This window comes from Antedon mediterranea, chromosome 11 (genome assembly GCF_964355755.1).
Source record: "Antedon mediterranea chromosome 11, ecAntMedi1.1, whole genome shotgun sequence".
In the NCBI taxonomy this organism is placed as follows: Eukaryota; Metazoa; Echinodermata; class Crinoidea; order Comatulida; family Antedonidae; genus Antedon; species Antedon mediterranea.
This window is the reverse complement of record NC_092680.1, coordinates 22,211,214-22,233,900: the sequence shown is the minus strand read 5'-3', so window position 1 is coordinate 22,233,900 and position 22,687 is coordinate 22,211,214. Positions and strand designations below refer to the sequence as shown.

Genomic DNA, 22,687 nt, shown 5'->3' with positions numbered 1-22,687 from the left:
TCAAATGACAACTGAAATTGAATTGAATTTGTAAATACAAAATATATATTCTCTACAATATGGAAAGAAGTACTATTTTTCAAAGATAGAGTGTTGTTTATTTTTTGGTTGTTACTGATGATCATTATTATTATTTTATTTTCATATGTATTTTTTGTGTAAATAAATAAAGTAAATTAAAATCACAAATTTAGGTTAAAATAATTTTAGTTGTTTGTTTTTTAGGTATCTATTTTACGTAAGGGCAAAATTCGGTAAATCACGTGTTATTTCTAGAATGTTTACTCGATGGTATATAAAGTTGGTTAGAATCTGGGTACTGATTTTAACCACCTGATGTAACCCTGTTTACTAATTAAATTTAGTTAGATAATTAGTTATTGACAATTAAAACGAATTTAGGTTCAACAATTTGCCCCAAATAGGGGTGTTTTCCGATCGTGGTATACACTGTCTAATGGATGTGCTCATGAAAAAATACCTGCACACAATAATACGAGGATACTTCGCATTTTCCTATCTCCTCCTACGATAATTGTTGTTAATAGCTGAAAACCGGTTGAACAGCTCGAGTACAGTATCATAATGTTGAAGACAGGCCGATTTTCTTTAAAAAATACTATTTTGATAGATTTAATATACGTTTATGCAAATGCATTGATTTGCGATGAACGGAGCATTCCAATCTCCCAGTTTGTAGGTAAATTTATGAGCCTTTGGTTTAACACAAGTCGATAAATTTATGGGCCTTGGAGAATAAAACTTATATATAGTATTGCAATACTTTGACAATATTGTAAATACTGTATGTATTAACCATTTTTGGTCGCCATTTGAATAGAAATTGTCTTACTGTGAATGTGGTTACGATATATAAACAAAATATACAAAGAACATTTATTACTGTGACTGTGGTTAGATTACTGACAGTTGCTTCTCAACGTTTGTATTAATTAATTAAATTATAAAAAATATAAACGTCGCAGTGGTGTATCGTTACATGTACTTTACTATTTCAATTGACTACTATAACAGGGACAGTTTTAAAAAAGTATTATAAATCGTAAATGTTTTACTGTGTTTAGTGGTATATTATTAATAGGCCTATACAACATTTAAAACAATATTTCGTTACTAAGTGGATAGAGAATATATTTTAAAATTTTTCTTCCCATCCTCTTCCCCATCCCTCAACTCTAATGTTATATACTAAACACAAATTGGGTTTGTTTAAATGAGTTCAAATAAAAAATTTGGACTCATTTTTTTAAGTCAAGGCCTAATTCCCAGGGTGCTAATTTAACATAAATCATCGTGTCTATTTATTCGTCTCTGTAAACGACAATGTACTATAGTCCTGCGTTACGTACATTTGAAATCGCCTGTTTTTTTAAGCTGAAATTATTGTGTATTCGAGAACCATCTGTGGACACGACCTAGATGGGCGAAGCGAGCGTACCATCTAGTATATCAAATTAACATATGATTACGATGATAAATCATTTTTCTTATTGTTTTAACATACAAATGAACATGTAAATACATACATCAAATTCATCTGTTGTTCCTGGTTGGAATTTGGTTTGTCTGTCTTGACCTAACATTTCTGCTTCAGAACATGACTCAGTACCAATTACAGTCAAAGTCATTTTACCAATTTCTTTTAATTCGGAACTCTCTCCAGTAGTTACAATTAACTTCCAGTTACCATCTACAAAATAATGTTAATAACCAAGTATCAATGGCACGATTTTGACAGCTAAAATGACATTATGAACTATGTTTTGATATCTTTTTTTTTTAAAGATTATCAATTCTATATGTTAGTGCCATATATATATATAGTTACATTATTACTATATATATATATATATATATAAATCATACTGTAAATTATAGAAACAGTGCTCATATTCGGAACATGATCTCATAATCGCGTCGAGCATAGCTCATTGGCGAAAGTTCCGTATTTTTTAGTTGTATGAAAAAATGTCTCTGGCTGGATTCGAACCTGCAACCTCTCGCTTACAGGGCGAGTATCATACCACTAGACCACAGAGCCATATATGGTATTATCACAGATTTTCACCCACCAGATACATTCTCTCATACAACAAACGCCCTCACAATCAGTGGAGGCTTAACAAGTCAGATTAAATTCCAACTTTAATTCGCAACGGTTTTTAAATAATATTGTGTATATGTAAATCAATGATGTTGCGTAGCACTGTGTAAATTATATATAAATCATACTGTAAATTATAGAAACAGTGCTCATATTCGGAACATGATCTCATAATCGCGTCGAGCATAGCTCATTGGCGAAAGTTCCGTATTTTTTAGTTGTATGAAAAAATGTCTGGCTGGATTCGAACCTGCAACCTCTCGCTTACAGGGCGAGTATCATACCACTAGACCACAGAGCCATATATGGTATTATCACAGATTTTCACCCACCAGATACATTCTCTCATACAACAAACGCCCTCACAATCAACGCGATTATGAGATCATGTTCCGAATATGAGCACTGTTTCTATAATTTACAGTATGATTTATATATAATTTACACAGTGCTACGCAACATCATTGATTTACATATACACAATATTATTTAAAAACCGTTGCGAATTAAAGTTGGAATTTAATCTGACTTGTTAAGCCTGATCCACTGATTGTGAGGGCGTTTGTTGTATGAGAGAATGTATCTGGTGGGTGAAAATCTGTGATAATACCATATATGGCTCTGTGGTCTAGTGGTATGATACTCGCCCTGTAAGCGAGAGGTTGCAGGTTCGAATCCAGCCAGAGACATTTTTTCATACAACTAAAAAATACGGAACTTTCGCCAATGAGCTATGCTCGACGCGATTATGAGATCATGTTCCGAATATGAGCACTGTTTCTATAATTTACAGTATGATTTATATATATATATATATATATATATATATATATATATATATAATATATATATATAGTTACATTATTACTATATATATATATATATATATATATATATAAATCCAAAGGCAAATTACTGAAAAAAAATGACAATGCTGTGGGTATATAGTTACATTATTACTATATATATATATATAGCCCTTCCCTTGATATAGTATGTTTTATATATGTTTATAACTTATTTTTGGGTAAATATTTAAAAAAAACCTGAAAGATATAGATCTTACTTGTTTGTGGCTTGGCTTCAACAATCTCTGTATCTACAAAGAGACTGGATTGCACTTGATACTCTTCCAGATAAATGTTTGAATTGTCTTCAGGTAATTCTGAGCTCCCAATCCATCTGTTATAATTATTAATAAATAAAAATCAGTTAAGTATACATTGCTATAATGTTTTCTCAAAATCTTAAGGTAATGATGATTGGTGGTAGATATTTCACCATTTCTATGAGTGAACAATAAACTATCCAAAACAAGAACTGTTTGATATTTATATAAGAAACAAAATGGCCGTGTTGATCATGTAAATGAACAATCAATCAATAAAAATATATACAATTTTATAAATAAACAGATCAGTCATGATATAATATTAAATTTAAATTAGTAATTCTGTAAAATAATAAATACATACTTATTGCATTTAAAAATCATTTCCTCATTTGAATATTGACCTTCTTTCACAATTAGTTTCTCTAGTTGCCACGGCTTTCCTGGACCTTTTTCAATCAATACATGCTTTATTTTTCCAACTGTCACTGCCTCAAACAGAAATGAATCATTCTGAAAAAAAATGGGTTTTCCACAAAGAGAGAGAAAAATATAAAACAAATAATTAATTTATATATAACTAGAATTTAATTCGTCACTTTGACGAATTATAGGTGATCATTTTTATCATTTTATTGACATTAATTAATTAATTACTGAAAATAATTTGTTTTAAACATGCACGTACGTTATCATACGATCGGAAAATGATGATACATTCCATCCTATTATATGTTTATAGTGTTGAGTTGTGCCTATTATATGCCATATACAATATACAGTATATACTGTATATCTATATACAGTGTAGTATAGGTGAAATTACGGGACACACATCATGTTATAATTTTTTGGTATGATGGAATTATCAAAATAAACTCGAAGATGACAATTTCAAAAGATAATGAATTGAGCAAATAAATATAAGGATTGGAAGAGAATGTGACACGTAGAAGCGCACTGCGCACTCTTTGAAATTTGTATAAATTTGACGAAAGAGAGAAAAAAACTACTTTTTAACTTCAACTGGCCATTTCATAACATCAAAACATCCGATAGGCTTAATTTTTATATGAATTCATATCTACATTTCATCAGCTTTCATAATAAATTATAATCATCAAGGTCAAATTTAATTCGGAAGAGCTGTAAGATATTCAAATGTATGGTGTAGGTGAAATTACACGACCTACGTTATTCAAGTTTTTACGCGTGATGACGTATTCAAAATTAAAATTTAGACAACTCATGAGAAAGATAAGATTATTAATTGAGCAATCATATACAAAAGAATTATCGAAAATCGGGCACAAAATAACCGAGATGCGCTCAGTTGAATGTGATAATCTATGACAAAAGAGAAAAAAACCTAATTTTTTAATTCGAGTGGCCATTTGGTGACCTCACAACATTTTGTACGTCAAATGTGTACATGAATTTATATCTAGAACTCAATGGCTTCCAGAATAATTAAAAAAAATTGGGGGTCATCGTGCATTCTGAAGAATTATTTTCATTTTTAAAATGCCTTATTTTCACCATTTTCAACACTTTGATGCAATTAATTTGCGCATTTTGTCATTTTGAACCTGCTCGTATAGCGTTATTTTATATCGGAACTGACTCAAATTTGGTGAATGTACTAAAGATGGTGAGTAGAATGCGATTTGTAAAAAAAATTCGTATTTTTTACGCTTTTTAAGTATCGCGCGCGCAAAAAAAATTTTTTGCGCAGTAATTTTTTGAAACACGCAAATGGCCTAATTCATGCTCTAAATTGATCAAAACTTAATTTTGAGGTTTTTAAATTTTTAAAGCGCGATTTCATGCGCATGACCCTACGTGTGCGTGCGTTTTTATTTGCTAATATTTTTACACTTGATCTGAAGTTTACGTTTAGTGAATTACATTAATATGTGATAATTAATTATGGAGATATGATTGATAATGTGATTTCACAAAATGGCGTATAAATTACGTCACGGTTGAGTGATCACGCTGAAAAGCTTATTAGAACTAAGTTAAAGTATTTGAAAGACATTGTGAAATTTTGGTAATCATTGACATTAAACTTTTTGAGATATCTGTTACACAAAATCTGTACAGAAAGTAATAAATAACTAGATCTTAAACTCGTCACTTGAGGACGAGTTTGGTTATCCGCCAGCAACAAAGCGTATCTTGCGTATTCAAGTACTTCCAAGTTATGACTTTTCCAAAAAAAGTAGGCTATTCAAAATTAAAACTGCCCTCTCAGTGTAATAACCAACTAAACCCTTTTAATTAATTGTTTTCCCGTGACGGGACTCGAACCCGGTACATCTGATACCAAAGTCGGTTGCACTACACATCGAGCCATATGAGCACCTGCTGAAGAAAATCCGAAGAAAGAATCCTCGTTCAATCGGTATGTCGTGAACCCCCTCGATGCAAGTTGATTATTACATAATGAACTTAAATCATAATTTTTACTATGATGAAATCTTCACAAATTTTAAACAGTTACATATTATGAAAGTGCATACTTTCAAGTTTTATATATTAACATGTAAAGAAAAAAGATAAACGTTATGTTTATTGTTTTGCTCTTTGAATATGTTTATGTTTGTTTGATGATAATTATTTCAAAAATTACATTTAATATGCAAATAATGTAGCCATCAAACACTTTTTAACATTCAAGACTATAATAAATCACACCTATGATTCATACACTGCAAGAAAATAAAATAAAAAATGGGGGTAACCTTGCATTCTGATGAACTGTTTCATTTTTAAAAGTAGACATATTTTGCAACATTTTCACAATTTGTTGACGTTTTCGTGCGCAACCTATCATGTTTTCGTGCGCAACCTATCATGTTTAACGTGCTCGTAGAACGCCATTTCAAGTTGAAAAGTGAATAAAATAACGTAAAATTGTTAACCGAAGATTTAAAAACACAAATCGTGTAAAAGAAAGGCTCAAACGTGTTCCCTGCGCCGTGCGCGCGTAAAAATGTGCGCACCAGTGGCAATTTTTTAAACGCTTAAAATGACCTGAATCGTGCTCTAATTTAATCAGAAATTGATTTGAAGCATTTTAAAATTTCAAACGCCATTTACGCGCGCACTTTCTAATGATACAAATTGCGGTAGCGTTAAAAAAGTTAACTATTGATGTGAAGCAAACGTGGCTGAAAATGACGTTAAAAAATATTCATTTGTTTCGAAGTTATAACCGATTTAAGATTTTCAGAAAATCACGCGTAACTTACGCTACGCGGCTCTGACATCGTCAAAAAGCTTGGCTGGACAACTTCAGTAAAATGTCTAAATGCTGAACAAGTTACAACATATTATGTTTACACGTTGAAGAGAAACAGCGTGCACAAAATAAGAAGAGTAAAATATTTCAAACGCAATTTATGCGAAAACTTTCTAATCTCCAAAAATTTGTTAAACATTCCAAAAGTTAGCTATTGATGTGAAGAAAACGTGGCTGAAAATTTCGTTAAAAAATATTTATCGGTTTCGAAGTTATGACCGATTTAAGATTTTCAAAAAATCGCGCGTAACTTACGCTACGCGGATCTGACATTGTCAAAAAGCTTGGCAGTACATCTTCAGTTAAATGTCTATATGTTGACGAAGTTACAACATGTTATGTTAACACGTTAAAGAGAAAACGCGTGCACAAAATCCGAGAAAGAAAGAAGAATAATAAAAAAAAAAAGTAACACTACAATAACAAAGGTTATCCGCTTGAGGCGGATAACCAATAACAAAGATTTCATACAATAACAATAGGTGATCATTTTATTCTAAATGATCACCTAATAAAATTACGTTCTAGATTAAAATGCTATTTTAGAGACAGATCTTTACCTTATCTGGTTTATCAAATTGATCTCCTCCATCTATAGTTGTCAAAAGTTGTCTTGAACCGGTGTCTCCATTTGAACCAAATATAGTGACCAACACATTAGAATCTGTTGCAGATTGTTTATCATACCCTGTGTGAAAAGTTAGTTTGTATTCCACCAATGGTAAAGGATTATTATTCTTTATCAAAGCTGGTAATTCATTGATGACATCACTTTTTTCCTCTGTTTTTGAAAACCATTTGTTGAACTCAAATATGTGCTTTTTATCAGAGCCCTCATCCAAAATCTCCACCTAAATTCAGAAGCAAGAAAAAACATTTGTTAAGGAAAGTAAATTCAAATGCTGCTAGTTATGTGTCAATCATGTCCTAGCCAAATTCAGTTTACATTGAAAGTTGTTATTATGAATAAAGTTGAATAAGTACCACAGTGAAAGTTGTTATCATGAATAAACTTGAATAAGTACCACAGTGAAAGTTGTTATTATGAATAAACTTAAATAAGTACCACAGTGAAAGTTGTTATCATGAATAAACTTGAATAAGTACCACAGTGAAAGTTGTTATTATGAATAAACTTAAATAAGTACCACAGTGAAAGTTGTTATTATGAATAAACTTGAATAAGTACCACAGTGAAAGTTGTTATTATGACTAAACTTGAATAAGTACCACAGTGAAAGTTGTTATTATGAATAAACTTGAATAAGTACCACAGTGAAAGTTGTTATTATGAATAAACTTGAATAAGTACCAAAGTAAAAGTTGTTATTATGAATAAACTTGAATAAGTACCAAAGTAAAAGTTGTTATTATGAATAAACTTGAATATGTACCACAGTGAAAGTTGTTATTATGAATAAACTTGAATAAGTACTAAAGTAAAAGTTGTTATTATGAATAAACTTGACTATGTACCACAGTGAAAGTTGTTATTTTGAGTAAACTTAAATAAGTACCAAAGTAAAAGTTGTTGTTATGAATAAACTTGAATAAGTACCAAAGTAAAAGTTGTTATTATGAATAAACTTGAATAAGTACCAAAGTGAAAGTTGTTATTATGAATAAACTTAAATAAGTACCACAGTGAAAGTTGTTATTATGAATAAACTTGAATAAGTACCAAAGTAAAAGTTGTTGTTATGAATAAACTTGAATAAGTACCAAAGTGAAAGTTGTTATTATGAATAAACTTGAATAAGTACCAAAGTAAAAGTTGTTGTTATGAATAAACTTGAATAAGTACCACAGTGAAAGTTGATTATGAATAAACTTGAATAAGTACCAAAGTAAAAGTTGTTGTTATGAATAAACTTGAATATGTACCAAAGTGAAAGTTGTTATTATGAATAAACTTGAATAAGTACCAAAGTAAAAGTTGTTGTTATGAATAAACTTGAATAAGTACCAAAGTAAAAGTTGTTGTTATGAATAAACTTGAATATGTACCAAAGTGAAAGTTGTAATATTATGAATAAACTTGAATAAGTACCAAAGTAAAAGTTGTTGTTATGAATAAACTTGAATAAGTACCACAGTGAAAGTTGTTATTATGAATAAACTTGAATAATTAACAGTGAAAATTGTTATTATGAATAAACTTGAATAAGTACCTTGTTAAGATGCCATGACACCGTTTGATTCACTGTTTGTTCACCAGATTCATCTATATCTATGACTGCTACTCGTATCTTAACCAAATCCCCAAACCATGTGCCTGGATTCACCTATAAAAAGAAATGAAAATGATTGAAATAAACAACGAAAGAACTCCAGCAGTAAATCCATATGTACTGTACTGGTTAGGGTAACCCTAACTCCAGTAAATCCATATGTACTGTACTGGTGCTGTAATTAACCTTAAATTCTGCTGTTTTTCCTCGTTGATAATTGTCATTATTGCCATTTTCAAGAAGCATTGTGTTTGATTTTCCATTTTGACCATACGCAATCAATTGAACCTCCTTATCCATTCCACAATCATTAATGTCACTTGTTGTTACAAAGCATTTCCAGTTTTCTAAGAAAAATTATGAAGATAGTTTAAATTTATTGTACACAGATTTGTATTTCACTGAGAAGAAAGGTATGGTTTGATAAAGACAATAATGTAGTTGTTTCATATTATGCAATGACCACAGAAATGTAAACAATATTATGCACAACAATGCAAATGACTACATTTTTATTTTCTGACTTTTGACAACCTATTAAAAATCATGCAATCACACACAAGACAGTCTGCACACAGTGTTGTGAAATACCTTGAGCAAAAAATGACTTGATAGGTTCAATAAGTTCATTTTCACTATCATTATCAGCGTCTTGTTGATCTTCTCCAATCCAACTTGAACAATCAAATCTTATAACTTTATTCTCATCTTCTTGTTTGATTATTACTTGTTCCAGAAGCCATGGGTCATTGTGTTCATTCTCTACTTTGATTGTATGTATTTTACCAACTGATACCGCCTCTATTTCAAAGTTATCAACCTAGTAAAAGATTGTAATGATATTTTGTATTTATTTTTTCATTCTCTACTTTGATTGTACAGTATGTATTTTACCAACTGATACTGACTCTATTTCAAAGTTATCAACGTATATTTTATTTCTTAATACTATTAGTAGTGTTATTAATTATGTGCTACATGGCCATTTGCTAAAATTGAAAATACAGATATCCTAATAATTTCCAGTTATATTGTAGATACTTTTCTAACCTGATCTTTTTTGAACATTTCAAAATTGTTTGAATCCATTAGTAGTCGTCGACCAGTGTCACCATTACTTCCCATTATTGTCAAATATATTTGAGTTGCTTCTGTTCCAGCATTTTCTTTGTCTCCAGTGTGGCATTGTACTTTGTATATTAAAACTAAGGTTGAAAACAAATAGAGTTTAAGTTTCAAATTATGTGCAGTCATCTTAGACTGGACGTGTTATTGTGTTACTCACTGTTTGATTTGGTATGTACATATTAATTCAAATACCTTGTTTTACAATAGTGTCACCTCTTACAACTGCAGCCTCTTTGCTCATTTTTATCCGTGAATCAAAGTTAAATTTCAAATTTTCATCTGTCTGGTCATTAACCATTTTTATCTGTAAATGTACAAAAGTTAAATATTATTTATTTCTACTATCTGAGATCATGCAAACAAATGTAAGCTAATAAAACCAAAGAATGTGTATATTTGCACTTACCCACTCAACATAAAGTTTTGGGTCGATTGGAGACTGATTCACTTCAACTCTAACTTTACTAATAGTTCCAATGTTACCAACATTTATCTAAAATATAAATTAAATAATATACAACATTATATTCAGCAAATAGCAGACAGCTTAGTATTTAGTATTCAAAGAACAATGTTATAATAATAATAAAAGGACTCTTTCAATGTAAAACTAAACTCATGCGTGTGTCAGGAAGTACATAGATGTTTGTTGATGTATGTGAAATGATGGTGACAAAAAGATGACCACTCAATTTGTCTCTCAGACTGCAAATAGGTACACAGGTAATAAAGTAAAAAAAAAAAATGTATTTGTTTCTAAGAAAGGAATTGAATGTACAGTTAGCTGTCTCTTATGACCATAAAATAGATAGATGAATCCATGCAATTTCTTCTAGATTAAAAAAAAATATGCAGCAGGCACTGTTTTATAGAGAATATTTTAGTTGAGACTTCCTCTCAAAGTAAAAAAACAATTTGCTTGGGGACTAACTGTATGTCAGAAATCAATTTATTTATTTATTTTGAAATATAAATAATTTGTTTGCAAATAACTTCTAGCATATACCTAAGATCTAAGACATATTTGACAGTATCACAGTCGGTTCTCAATAAACAAAGTTGTTATTACCTTAAAATTATCTTCAGTACCAGGATCAAACAACTTCTTGTCCTTTTCCTCACCTTTTAGAAAGGCATGGCAGGAATACTGCCCTCTGCTGTCATACACAATGAGTGTTACAGGAGATGACATATCATCCGATGACTTCATGTTAGTTCTTACTGAAACTTTCCAATTTCCTTTACTTGTTGAATTGTCATTGCATTCTACTTCTCCCAATAACATAATCTCCCGTTCCAATTTTCCATCTTCGACGCCATCATCAAACCATCTAGTTTAGATTAAATGTGTATATCAGGATTATCATCACACCAATTATTCTCTCTTAACTACCATCCTTATCTTTCTTATCCAACTTATCAAATTTTTAAGCATCCACTTTAGGATACTGACCTCTGGCAAGGAAAAACAAATTGTGTTTGAGAATGAATATCTTCCTTGATGTTGATTTCTTCCACAAACCAACCTGCACCATAACCTTTTGCATTGTGACCCAGGAGCAGCTTGTTTGGTCTCATCAAGTCCACAGCTTCAATTGAAAACATATTCACCTATGAAGAAAAGCAAAACCTTTTACAACTGCTATACAATATTTAAGGTGACCCTTATCCCAAGCGTGATCTTGAAAATAAGAGTTAAAATTTACCTGATTTTTGTAAAAATTGTGTTTCTCTGGAGATGATGGTATGTGTAACCTGTTTAGTTGTCGTTTACCACTGTCACCTTTCTCCCCATAGATCACTATAAAGGGAGATGCATCAGTCCAAGATGCTCCTCGATTACCAGTTTTAATAGCAACTATGTACTTCTTAACTATGAGAAAAAAACAAAAATACATGTTGTAGTAAATAATCCTGTTTAGTAAATAACAACTGATTGTCATTTGTTGTTTATTACAGTCGGGTTTTGTTTAAAATAATCACTAACCTAATGGGATTGTTGCATCTGGTCTGATGGCAGCCAACTCTAAACAGGTATCACAAATAACATCCATATTGTCTTCTTGTTTGTTTGCTTTAGCTGGATCATCTTTTGTACCGTTAACTGAAGATTGATCTTTGTTTTCAATCTCTTTTGTTTCCTCATCTAATGTTCCTTTTTCTTCTTTGTTGAGAGTATGGATATTCTTGTCTTCTTTCAACCAGCGATTAGCAAAGAAGTGAAATTCTTGATGTGTATCTTTATCTTTCATTTTTATCTGCAAAAATGGCAGTTATAGTAATACATTCATACTACAATAAGAACACTCTTGTAAAGCTAAAACCAAAGTCATGAAAATATACAGAATATATGAAAACTCAATTTTTATTTTTTTTACATATATTTTTTCAAACCTTTTCAATAAACCAATCAGGGTCATGTTCACTATTATCATGAGCAATTCGAATTTTGTAAAGACTTCCAATTTCACCAACATCGATCTGAAATAACAGAATAAAAAAGTAGGTTTGTACAACTACTACAACAAATCAATTAATATTCCAATTCAGATGCCATGACCAAAGTTAATTGACTTTAATGTGATATCTTTGTGGGGTATTTTATCATTCAATATGCTAGATCATCATAAGCATAGCCTGTCAATTAATCTTACAATCACTCACTTAAGGATAGCCACAGCATTTTATAACCAACTAATATAGCTGAACAAAAATTTGTATAGAAATATTTACCTCAAATTGTTTTACAGACCCTGGTGGGAATCTGGAAGCCTTTTTACAATCTGTACTTGTTGTTTGTTGCACATCTGCTTTGTTCTCTTCTCCATCCTTCTCAAATTTATCATCATTCTTGTTCTCGTCATCTTCTTCATTCCTGTTCTCATCGTCTTTTTCTTCGTTCTTGTTTTCATCATCATTTTTATCTTCTTCATTCTTGTTTTCATCATTATTTTTATCTTCTTCATTCTTGTTCTCATCATCATTTTTATCTTCTTCAGTCTTGTTCTCATCATCTTTTTCATCTTCAGTCTTGCTGTTGTTTTCATCTTCCTTTATCTCTTCATTATCTGTGTCTTTATCATCTTCATTTGTATGTTCTTCAATCAAAGGTAATATACAACTAGAGCCTTCTCTACCATAAACCTGTATAGTTACATTTGCATCTGTACCCATATTGTCTTCTCTACCTGTTGTCACCCACACTAACCACTTGCCTGTAGAATTTGACTCGCCGTCATCGACTGGTTTTTCTTCATCGCCTTCATTAATTTCAACAAATTGTTCACCTACAAAACAATCTCAATATTTAATTTTTTTGTTTAGAAAAATAACATTTTTTAAAGTTTATAATGTTTGCTTATTCTCTGTGCCTGGTTATATTTTGCCATGTAGTGATTTCTACTGAGTTGGAAGAACTGCAGGCAAACATAAAATGTTTCTTTGAGGTCAAAATCATGGCAACATAGATGACATAACAACTCTATTAATTTCAATTACTAAAGCTTGGTTCCCACTAGAACGTAACGCAAGGACGTAAACGCACTGCAAGCGTTTTTAACCAATGACAAGCAAAGTTATAGACAGTTAGCAATCACAAGCGAATAAGCCATCGTTTGTGATTGGTCAATTCACTTGCGTTGCGTTACGTCCTTGTGTTGCGTCGCTAGTGGGAACCACGCTTTAGACAAGGTGATAGAATGCCTGAATGCAAGAGGTGGAAGATTATGAATTGTCACCAAAATAATAAATAAGTATAAAAAACTCTAATGATGGTCCAACAAAAAAGATGCAGTTGACCATGAATATTTTCACTAGCTCACATAATTATGTTTATACCTTCAACAACTAGTTCTTTCTCAAAAATAGCATTGCCAGTGGTTGGGTTCAATCCAAGCCAATCATGACAAGGAAACCGGGTTTCTGTCAAGGAAATCTTATTTTCACGAACTGTTGCATAATCTAGCAGCCATGCTTCTTGATCCACATCAGTTTGGAAATAGAAGACCATTTTCTCAAGTTTTCCCAAAGAAACTGAATTGATCAAAAATGTATCCTCCTTTGAAAGTAATAATTTTTATAAATGATTAAAAGGACATATAATGGCAAATATAGAAACATCAATATAGATAAAACAAACATATTTTTAAAGAAATTAATAGTTACAGACGTGATTAAAGTGAACACAATATACCTGGCCATACATAAATGGTGTTTCCTTATTGGATTTCACAAGTGTTCTTTTGCCAGTGTTTCCAAACTCTCCATACATGATAACACTAACATTTCCATCTGTGTCCGCATCTTCCTCTTTGTTTGTTATTGTTCGTAATTCATACATAAAAACTGCAATGTAAAAAATATTATAATGAACTACATTTCGAAAGAATTAGACTGCAGGTTACATTATACATAGTATAATTTGGAGATTCTGAATAATTCTTTCTACAACACTGAGTAGGGTTATAAACAGTTCAATACAAATACTTGTTTGCTCACCTTGTGGCGGTTCTACATCAGGCAAAAGAACTGGCATTTCTAACACATCAAAACCTTGTTTATCATAAGTCAACCAAGAATCAAATCGAAATTTATAAGCATCTTTGCTTAGTTCATCTTCAATCATAATCTTTAGTAGAAAGAGCACATTTATTAAGCAAATTCTAAAAAAAAACTACATACTAAATAATAATTATTATTTATTTTATACAGTTTTATTGGACATGTTTCTGCAAACTGTGTCAAAACATAGGACACAAGATGTAAAGATGAAGTGTAACCAGACAGTACATTGAACTTATTGACTTGCACCAGAATCATCAATATACGGTATCTCAATTGGCTTACTCCAATCATTATCGGCAGTTTAGCCTCTTTGCACCAATATACGGTAATGGCTTACTCCAATCATTATCGGCAGTTTAGCCTCTTTGCACCAATATACGGTATTGGCTTACTCCAATCATTATCGGCAGTTTAGCCTCTTTGCACCAATATACGGTATTGGCTTACTCCAATCATTATCGGCAGTTTAGCCTCTTTGCACCAATATACGGTATTGGCTTACTCCAATCATTATCGGCAGTTTAGCCTCTTTGCACCAATATACGGTATTGGCTTACTCCAATCATTATCGGCAGTTTAGCCTCTTTGCACCAATATACAGTATTGGCTTACTCCAATCATTATCGGCAGTTTAGCCTCTTTGCACCAATATACGGTATTGGCTTACTCCAATCATTATCGGCAGTTTAGCCTCATTGCACCAATATACGGTATTGGCTTACTCCAATCATTATCGGCAGTTTAGCCTCATTGCACCAATATACGGTATTGGCTTACTCCAATCATTATCGGCAGTTTAGCCTCATTGCTTTTAAAACTCTATCATCTCTATTATGTTTCTATGGTATTCCCTGGTTGTGAAACATTTAAAAATCCACTATTTAATGATTGAATACTGTGAATAATAAATCCAAAGGTTTATTTTAATTCTAGAAAGTAACAAACTTTACTATACATGTATATACTGTAGATGTATTTTGATACTATAAACCTGATTGTAACTATTTACCTCATTTACATGCCAATTTGGATTATCTCCTGAATTGTCATGTGTTAATCGAACTTTCTGAACTTCCCCAATATCACCAGCATCTACCTAAAATTGCAATTTATATTAAATACACATTATACATGCTATCTTCAATTTTGTTTTAGATTTGCAAGGGCCATGTTTTTATACCTGCCAAAAGAGCAAGCATCATGAAATAAGAGATAAAATTGAAAACAGTAAATTGATAGTAATTCCAGACCTGACTTACCTTTACAGAAGCATGTCCATTTGGTACAAATTCATCAATATCTAAATGGAGTGGATCAGAATCACCTTTGACACCACAGATAGTCAAATAAACTTTAGCACTTGTGCCTGCATCAGCATATTCACTTGTCCTTACAGTTACCTTCCATGTTCCTTCTGTATTTAAAGAAAATATATGATTTTTTCCATTCAATCAAATATATCAAATGTGCAATGTAAATAAATGTGTGGTGTGTAAACCTATGCTAACTAATACTGCAGAACATCAATTATTTAACTGTTACATAAAGTAAAATAAGAACATTTACTTGAATCTGGCTTATCCTCCTTCAACTCTTCTTTGAAAACTGGTCGTACACCTATAAAATTATTGATGGTATACTATTAACATTTGAATCAAATCAAAACATGATTTTTCACCTTATCATATCTTAGTTTCTATTTCATTTTAGATCAACAAGTCAAAAGTTACGCACCAAATAATTTAAAATTCATTTCTGTTTTTCTCTCTCCTACATGGTCATCAAGCCATTCATTACATTGGAAATAATATTCTTCTTTTGCATCAGTACTTTTTTTAATTTCAAAATGTTCAATAAACATTCCCGACCCTTAAAAATGAAACAATATATTAAAGATGAAATAAAACAAATATAATGACTTTAAAGCATAATATTGCTGACACAACTAAATTCAAATAAAACTGTTTTTTATATTAACAATTTAATGATTTTACCATAGCCTATAGCATCATGTGATACTTGAACCATCTTAATCTCTCCTAAATTGACTGCTTCAACTTTAAATGTATTTCTTTGGCTCTTCATAAACTTTGATGTTGGTTTCTCCAATGCATTATATAGTAATCTTCTACCAGAGTCCCCACGTTCACCATGAAGAGTAATCCAAACATTAGCATCTGTATAACATGCTAAATGATCTCCAACATCTAATTTTACTAGATAAACGTTTACTGGTAACACATCTTGATTTTCCCGTATTGCAGGCAATTCACGAACGATATCAAAATCATCTTGATAACGAGACAACCAACGATCAAAGTTGAATATTAATTTTTCTTCAGTGTGTTTGTCCACCATAGAAATATCATGAACGTGCCAACCTTCCCAACACCTTTCTTCTTCCATGCCAATGCGTATTTTATAAATTTCAACAATGTCACCAACATTTACCTGATAAATACATAAGTGTCACATAACCCAATAAAACAAATATAATCTATAAAGAAATAACATACTTCTGTTATAAATATCTGCATCCCCGTCTTACTTAAACCCATGATAGAAATTGTTCATTGTAGTTCTGTATTTGTATGCATTAACCAATATTGTTTCTGTATTATAGTAGTTACTTATAAAGTATTTGTCTGAATAGAAATGCCTAATCAAGGGACATTTTGAAGATATCAGAAAAGTTTACCTCAAACTCATCAGTTGCTCCTGCCTCAAACAAGTTATGCTCTGTTTCCTCAGTTAGTAGGATTTGTTTTGACTTGTTATCTTTTCCATAAACAACCAGATGAATCAATCCATTACCAACAGGTTTAGAATCTTTGCAAGTATTGACAACAACTTTCCATTCACCTTCTAAAAAGTATAAATAAATAAAAAAAAGTAAATAAATACCAATATTGCTCTACCACCTCAAACAACTTTGTAATAAAAAAAATAAATCTGAATTTAAACATATTCTATATTTTTTACTTATCCATTACATTTTTACATACAGTAATGCTATAAATTTCATAGTATTCAAACAAAAACAATTTTTTTTTTAAATACAAATATTTTCACTCACGTGTCTCTGGTTTGTCAGATTCTGAAAAAAGTATTTTAAAAGAGTCACAAATAAACGCTGTATAATTATGTATTATGAATTTGCTCTAGATATCTAACAACATGCAATTGGACTCAATGGGTAGAAAAGTGGTAGTCACCTAACATGAGGTGGTACCTCCAGAATGACACTTATCTAGATAATGATCTAACACTCTTTGCTGGGAGGGCAGACAATACATCTTTAGTAATTTTAATAATTACCAGTATGAAACTACTTGTTGACAGAAATTATTTAAAGGTATCCTTACTTGTTTTGTCCTTTAATTTAACTTGCTCACTAAGTACATCTTTGTCTAAAGACCAAATTTGAATATCATATTCTTTCCCTGGCTCAAGGTCACCATATTCTGCCTTAAACACATCTGATGCTACAACCTTTTCTATTGGTTTAGCCTCTTTATTGTCTGCCATTACACATACCACTTTAAAGCCTGTATAATTTCCATTTGGCTTTTTCCAGGTTACTACAATTGTATTTAGAGTAGTTTCTGTTTTTGCTTCAATTACTGCCATAGGCTCTGCAATTGAAATTCATTATCAGTAAATCAATTCCATTGGCTTTACATGTAACACATGATAACAGCTTAATAATACAAGCAGTATGTAAAGAAGATTTAAAAAAGACTATAGAAATATTGAAATATTATCAAATAACCAAACAAAGCTTAACTTATTCAGATCACAATAATGGTACATACATCAGCAATTACCTATTTCTACATTTACAAAGGTACGACAGGATTACATACTTTAGAACCTTTTAAACATTGTATAAAACAAGAGAACAAGCAGTATGAATGAATGTGAACCATATATATACAAACAAGAGAACAAGCAGTATGAATGAATGTGAACCATATATATACAAACAAGAGAACAAGCAGTATGAATGAATGTGAACCATATATATACAAGATAAATCCAACATTAAAGCCAAACTACTTGAAAATAAAAAAATAAATAAAAAATGAACTGGAATATTAAACAAATACTGTAGAGAGTTTATGTCACTCACTTTCAAGAGACATTACTTTGTTAGTAAAAACAACTGGTTCACTTTGGACATCTTCAACCAATGTAAAAATATTAGTTGTGTATTCTTGCTCAAACTGAAGTTCTGAGAACTTTATCATGGCCTTGTCTGGATCTAGTATTCTGATTTCAGAGTCATCAGATCCAGAAGAAGTTAGGTTTACTTGATAATTTGTACATTTTCCATCAGGTGGATTCCAGGACAATATCAATGAATTGCTCACTTGCTGTACTTTAGCATTCTGGACAACGTCAGGCTCTATATTTAAGCGAAGCAAACATGCAGGTAACACAATAAGCAAAATCCACAACATGACATCCCAGATAGCTTCAGTAAGAAGTGCAAAGGCAAGGAAATGTGTTTTATTATAACAAGGAAGATACATTTGGAGGCATGGCTTCATTATTATATATAATACAATTATTACTATAGGAACAAATATACACTGAAATTTCTTGAATGCATTGATATATTCTTTATAATTGAATTGTACAAGCTATGACCTGAGATGTATGTTATATCCTTTTGTTATTTTATACTCTTATTAGTTCACATATGAGACAACAAATTATATAAAAAAAATAAACTACTGAAAAAAATAACAAAATGTACATTACTGACAAAACAAACAAATGAACATAGAAGCAAATAATACGTTTCACCAGACAGCCAAAATTTAAATTAAAAGATGAAGTAAATGAAAAAAAAAATATTTAAGCACACAAATTTAAAAAAAAAAGAAAGTCTAAATGATACAGAAAGTATGTATTTTTGTACTAAATATCCATGAAACTTACTTGTTCGCTGTTTAAGGTTAATACTTTTGCTTTCTTGTTCACCAGCTATTGTAAATATATCAATTATGTAATGACATCCTCCTTCTAAGTTACTTATCTTTGCTCTAGTTGTTTTCTCATCAACATATACGGTAATTGGTTGTTTCTCATTTAATCCAACAGAAGCTATACTACCCCGTCTACTGCCACCTTTTGAATCAAGCTTGTTTTTAGATTTCTCATCAGTTTTTGATCTGTCTCCAGTTCTACTCTTTGATCTGTCTCCAGTTCTACTCTTTGATCTGTCTCCAGTCCTACTCTTTGATCTGTCTCCAGTCCTACTCTTTGATCTGTCTCCAGTTCTACTCTTTGATCTGTCTCCAGTTCTACTCTTTGATCTGTCTCCAGTTCTACTTTTGGATCGATCACCTGCATCACTTTTTTTTCGGTCTTCTTTTGTTCGTTCACCTGCTCTACTATTCTTTCGTTTGTCCGAAGAAGATATTTCAGTATTACTCCGTTCATATTTTACACCAGTTAGTTGTTTTTTAGTCAGGTCGCTGTTGGATCTATTTGAAGGTTTTGGACCAGAAATAAGTGGTAAGCAAATAACTTTGTAACCAGTAAGTTCCCCTGAAGGTCGATCCCAATTTACAGTAATTGATTTGGCTGTAGCCTCTGATGCAGCATTTAATACTTCATGAGGTTCTACAAAAATAGAAAATATAAGACAAAATATTAACAAATCAGACAAGTTAATGATACAATGATATTTTAAAATAGCAATGCATCAATCTATGGTATTGATTTATTATTCTTTCTTTATACTAATTAGTATTATAACACACCTGACTGCCATTTGGAATAAGCCCTACCTAACTAAAAGGTGATATATTCTCACCATCCAACTCATAAGTATTTATTTTTTTTAAGTTGTACAGTTTCATAAAAGTTAGGTTTCGTGGGATATGATTTCAACAAACAATAATCATACTAGTATGTTTGATAACTTGAACTGGTTCACTTTCCACATCTCCATTTGTAGTAAATATTGCAATAGTATATTCCCGACCTGGTGCTAAATTATTAAATGATGTTTTAACTTCATCTGCATCTTTGATAATTACTTCGTTCTGTTCAGCATCACCAGGAGTTATTGTCAGACGATAGCCCTCACAATTCTGCTCTGGTTTTTTCCAGCCAACAACAATGGTTCTCCTGGTACTATCCGTTTTAGGATCTCGAACCTGGTCTGACATTGACTCTAATAAATGAATTATTAAAAATAACTTGTGTTTTTTATACATATATTATATATGTAGCAACCTACCAGATGGATAAATCTATAATTAGAAGATATGATTTCATCTATATCATAAATTAATTAATTCAGACCTCTTTTTTTAAACTATAAAATATTTATGTTATAAAAATTAACTATTTCAACCAGGAACTTACTTGTACGTGCATCTAATTTGACAATATCACTTTTTTTAAAGTCAAATACAGTTACAATATCAATCTCATAGACTTTTCCAGGTGATAATCCAGTAAATGTAGCCTCAGTGCAAGCCGGGGTGCTTATAGTTTGTTCAGGATCATCTCCATCAGGTGGCTTCAACTTTAACTGATAACCATTCATGTTTCCTTCTGGTTGCTTCCAAGATACCTCAATAGAATGAGTTGTTGCTACAGATACAGCATCAAGTACAGGCAACAAAACAACATCTGGAATTTCTGTTATAAATAAAAGGATTCTTAAATAGAAGCATAAAATAGCAAAATAATAGAAGACAACCAGTAAAGATAACAATTACACTGTTAATATGTCTGTGTTTTAAACTTACAAACATTGTATAACACCCACATACCAAAGTTAACAAAACACAAATGAAAAGGTAGAATTAAATACTCACTGGTAGTTTCCCTAAGAACTAATTTGTCGCTCTCAATATCATCACATAACACCATAATCTCTACACGGTACTTCTTGCCTGGTGTTAAACCTTGGAATTCAACTGATCTTTTTGTAACATCTAACTTAAGTGTAGAATTCTTTGAATCTGCAGGAGTTAACTTTACTTTATATCCAGTCCAATTTCCTTCATCTGGCGCATCCCAAGTAACAGATATTGAGCGAAATGATGCTTTAATTTCACCACCGATGGCAGGATTTGGTTCTATTGGAAGATAGTAGATACATAGTTCTTTTTAAACCAATCTATTTTTTAAATTTCATTTCTTTCACTTTTGGACAATCTGTTGATTGTTAAAAACTGTATATAATATAATACTATTAAGAAAAAAACGAATTTGCCATAATGTTAAGTAAATGTAATAGTGTGAATTAACAACATAAGAATAAAACTTTGATTATTTTCTTTCAAGTATTTGAGATTCAGCAACTAGAATGTTTATTGTGGCTATGGCCCTGCCACCAAGTATCTACTTCTACAATTTATTTTTAGAATTATTCTTATTTAGAAAATATAAATGCTTACTAGTAGTAGCATTTATTGTAACAGTATCTCCTTTTAAATCCTCATTGAGTGATATTATATCAAAGCTGTATTCATAACCAGGATTTAGTCCTGTAAATTCTGCTTGAGTCAAACTTGGATTTCTAATGTCAATAATCGGCTTGTCAATCTTGGCTGGTGTACATTTTACACAGTAACCAGTCACGTCACCAGCAGGTTTTCTCCATTTAACAATTGCAGTTGTTGTCCCTACTTCTACTTCTTCTTGAGAAATTGGTTTAGGAGCTATTCAATTAAATTAAATTCACACTTTAAATATTGTATTCAAAATATTGTTGAAGAAAAATATAATACAAAATAAAGAAAAATATTAGTTAGTTAACCACATTGGAGCCACTTTGATGCCGTGATGAAGAACAACTATAAATTAATGCTGACAATTTATTATAGTAAATACTAAAGTAAGTATTTTATAAAAAAGAGAATTGTCAAACAAAATAGTGTACACAATGCTATAATCATTATACAACTTGTCTATTATGTATAGAATAAACTTACTTGTTGTAGGTTATAATCATTATACAACTTGTCTATTATGTATACAATAAACTTACTTGTTGCAGGTTATAATCATTATACAACTTGTCTATTATGTATACAATAAACTTACTTGTTGCAGGTTTGCCTGGAAATAGTTCTCGACTTACTTTCTTATCACCTTTTCCAACATCAAACCATCTGAAATGATGAAGTTACTAATTTATAACTAAAAAGTAAGTAAATCAAATTAGTGACATCAAAATGAATAACCTTCTC

The 22,687-nt window shown here is 31.1% G+C and overlaps 1 protein-coding gene across 1 annotated transcript in view; it reads right to left on the bottom strand.

Annotated features, from left to right (window-relative positions):
* The window catches only part of LOC140062082 (uncharacterized), a 52,596-nt gene that overhangs the window by 4,661 nt on the left and 25,248 nt on the right, over positions 1-22,687 (bottom strand). The window contains exons 30-63 of the mRNA XM_072108128.1: positions 22,542-22,609; positions 21,893-22,156; positions 21,308-21,571; positions 20,850-21,128; positions 20,386-20,655; positions 19,413-20,099; positions 18,598-18,873; positions 17,831-18,100; positions 17,542-17,562; positions 17,164-17,330; positions 16,460-16,916; positions 16,200-16,334; positions 16,032-16,082; positions 15,725-15,879; positions 15,475-15,561; positions 14,400-14,529; positions 14,095-14,246; positions 13,740-13,959; positions 12,636-13,189; positions 12,297-12,383; positions 11,890-12,160; positions 11,609-11,775; positions 11,356-11,513; positions 10,972-11,233; positions 10,309-10,395; positions 10,095-10,206; positions 9,825-9,979; positions 9,366-9,594; positions 8,961-9,121; positions 8,715-8,828; positions 7,104-7,394; positions 3,601-3,749; positions 3,192-3,307; positions 1,548-1,711 (exon numbers count right to left, since the gene is read on the bottom strand). Of these exons, the coding sequence (XP_071964229.1) occupies positions 1,548-1,711; positions 3,192-3,307; positions 3,601-3,749; positions 7,104-7,394; positions 8,715-8,828; positions 8,961-9,121; positions 9,366-9,594; positions 9,825-9,979; positions 10,095-10,206; positions 10,309-10,395; positions 10,972-11,233; positions 11,356-11,513; positions 11,609-11,775; positions 11,890-12,160; positions 12,297-12,383; positions 12,636-13,189; positions 13,740-13,959; positions 14,095-14,246; positions 14,400-14,529; positions 15,475-15,561; positions 15,725-15,879; positions 16,032-16,082; positions 16,200-16,334; positions 16,460-16,916; positions 17,164-17,330; positions 17,542-17,562; positions 17,831-18,100; positions 18,598-18,873; positions 19,413-20,099; positions 20,386-20,655; positions 20,850-21,128; positions 21,308-21,571; positions 21,893-22,156; positions 22,542-22,609 (7,030 nt within the window). The remainder of the gene's footprint in view (positions 1-1,547; positions 1,712-3,191; positions 3,308-3,600; positions 3,750-7,103; positions 7,395-8,714; positions 8,829-8,960; positions 9,122-9,365; positions 9,595-9,824; positions 9,980-10,094; positions 10,207-10,308; positions 10,396-10,971; positions 11,234-11,355; positions 11,514-11,608; positions 11,776-11,889; positions 12,161-12,296; positions 12,384-12,635; positions 13,190-13,739; positions 13,960-14,094; positions 14,247-14,399; positions 14,530-15,474; positions 15,562-15,724; positions 15,880-16,031; positions 16,083-16,199; positions 16,335-16,459; positions 16,917-17,163; positions 17,331-17,541; positions 17,563-17,830; positions 18,101-18,597; positions 18,874-19,412; positions 20,100-20,385; positions 20,656-20,849; positions 21,129-21,307; positions 21,572-21,892; positions 22,157-22,541; positions 22,610-22,687) is intronic.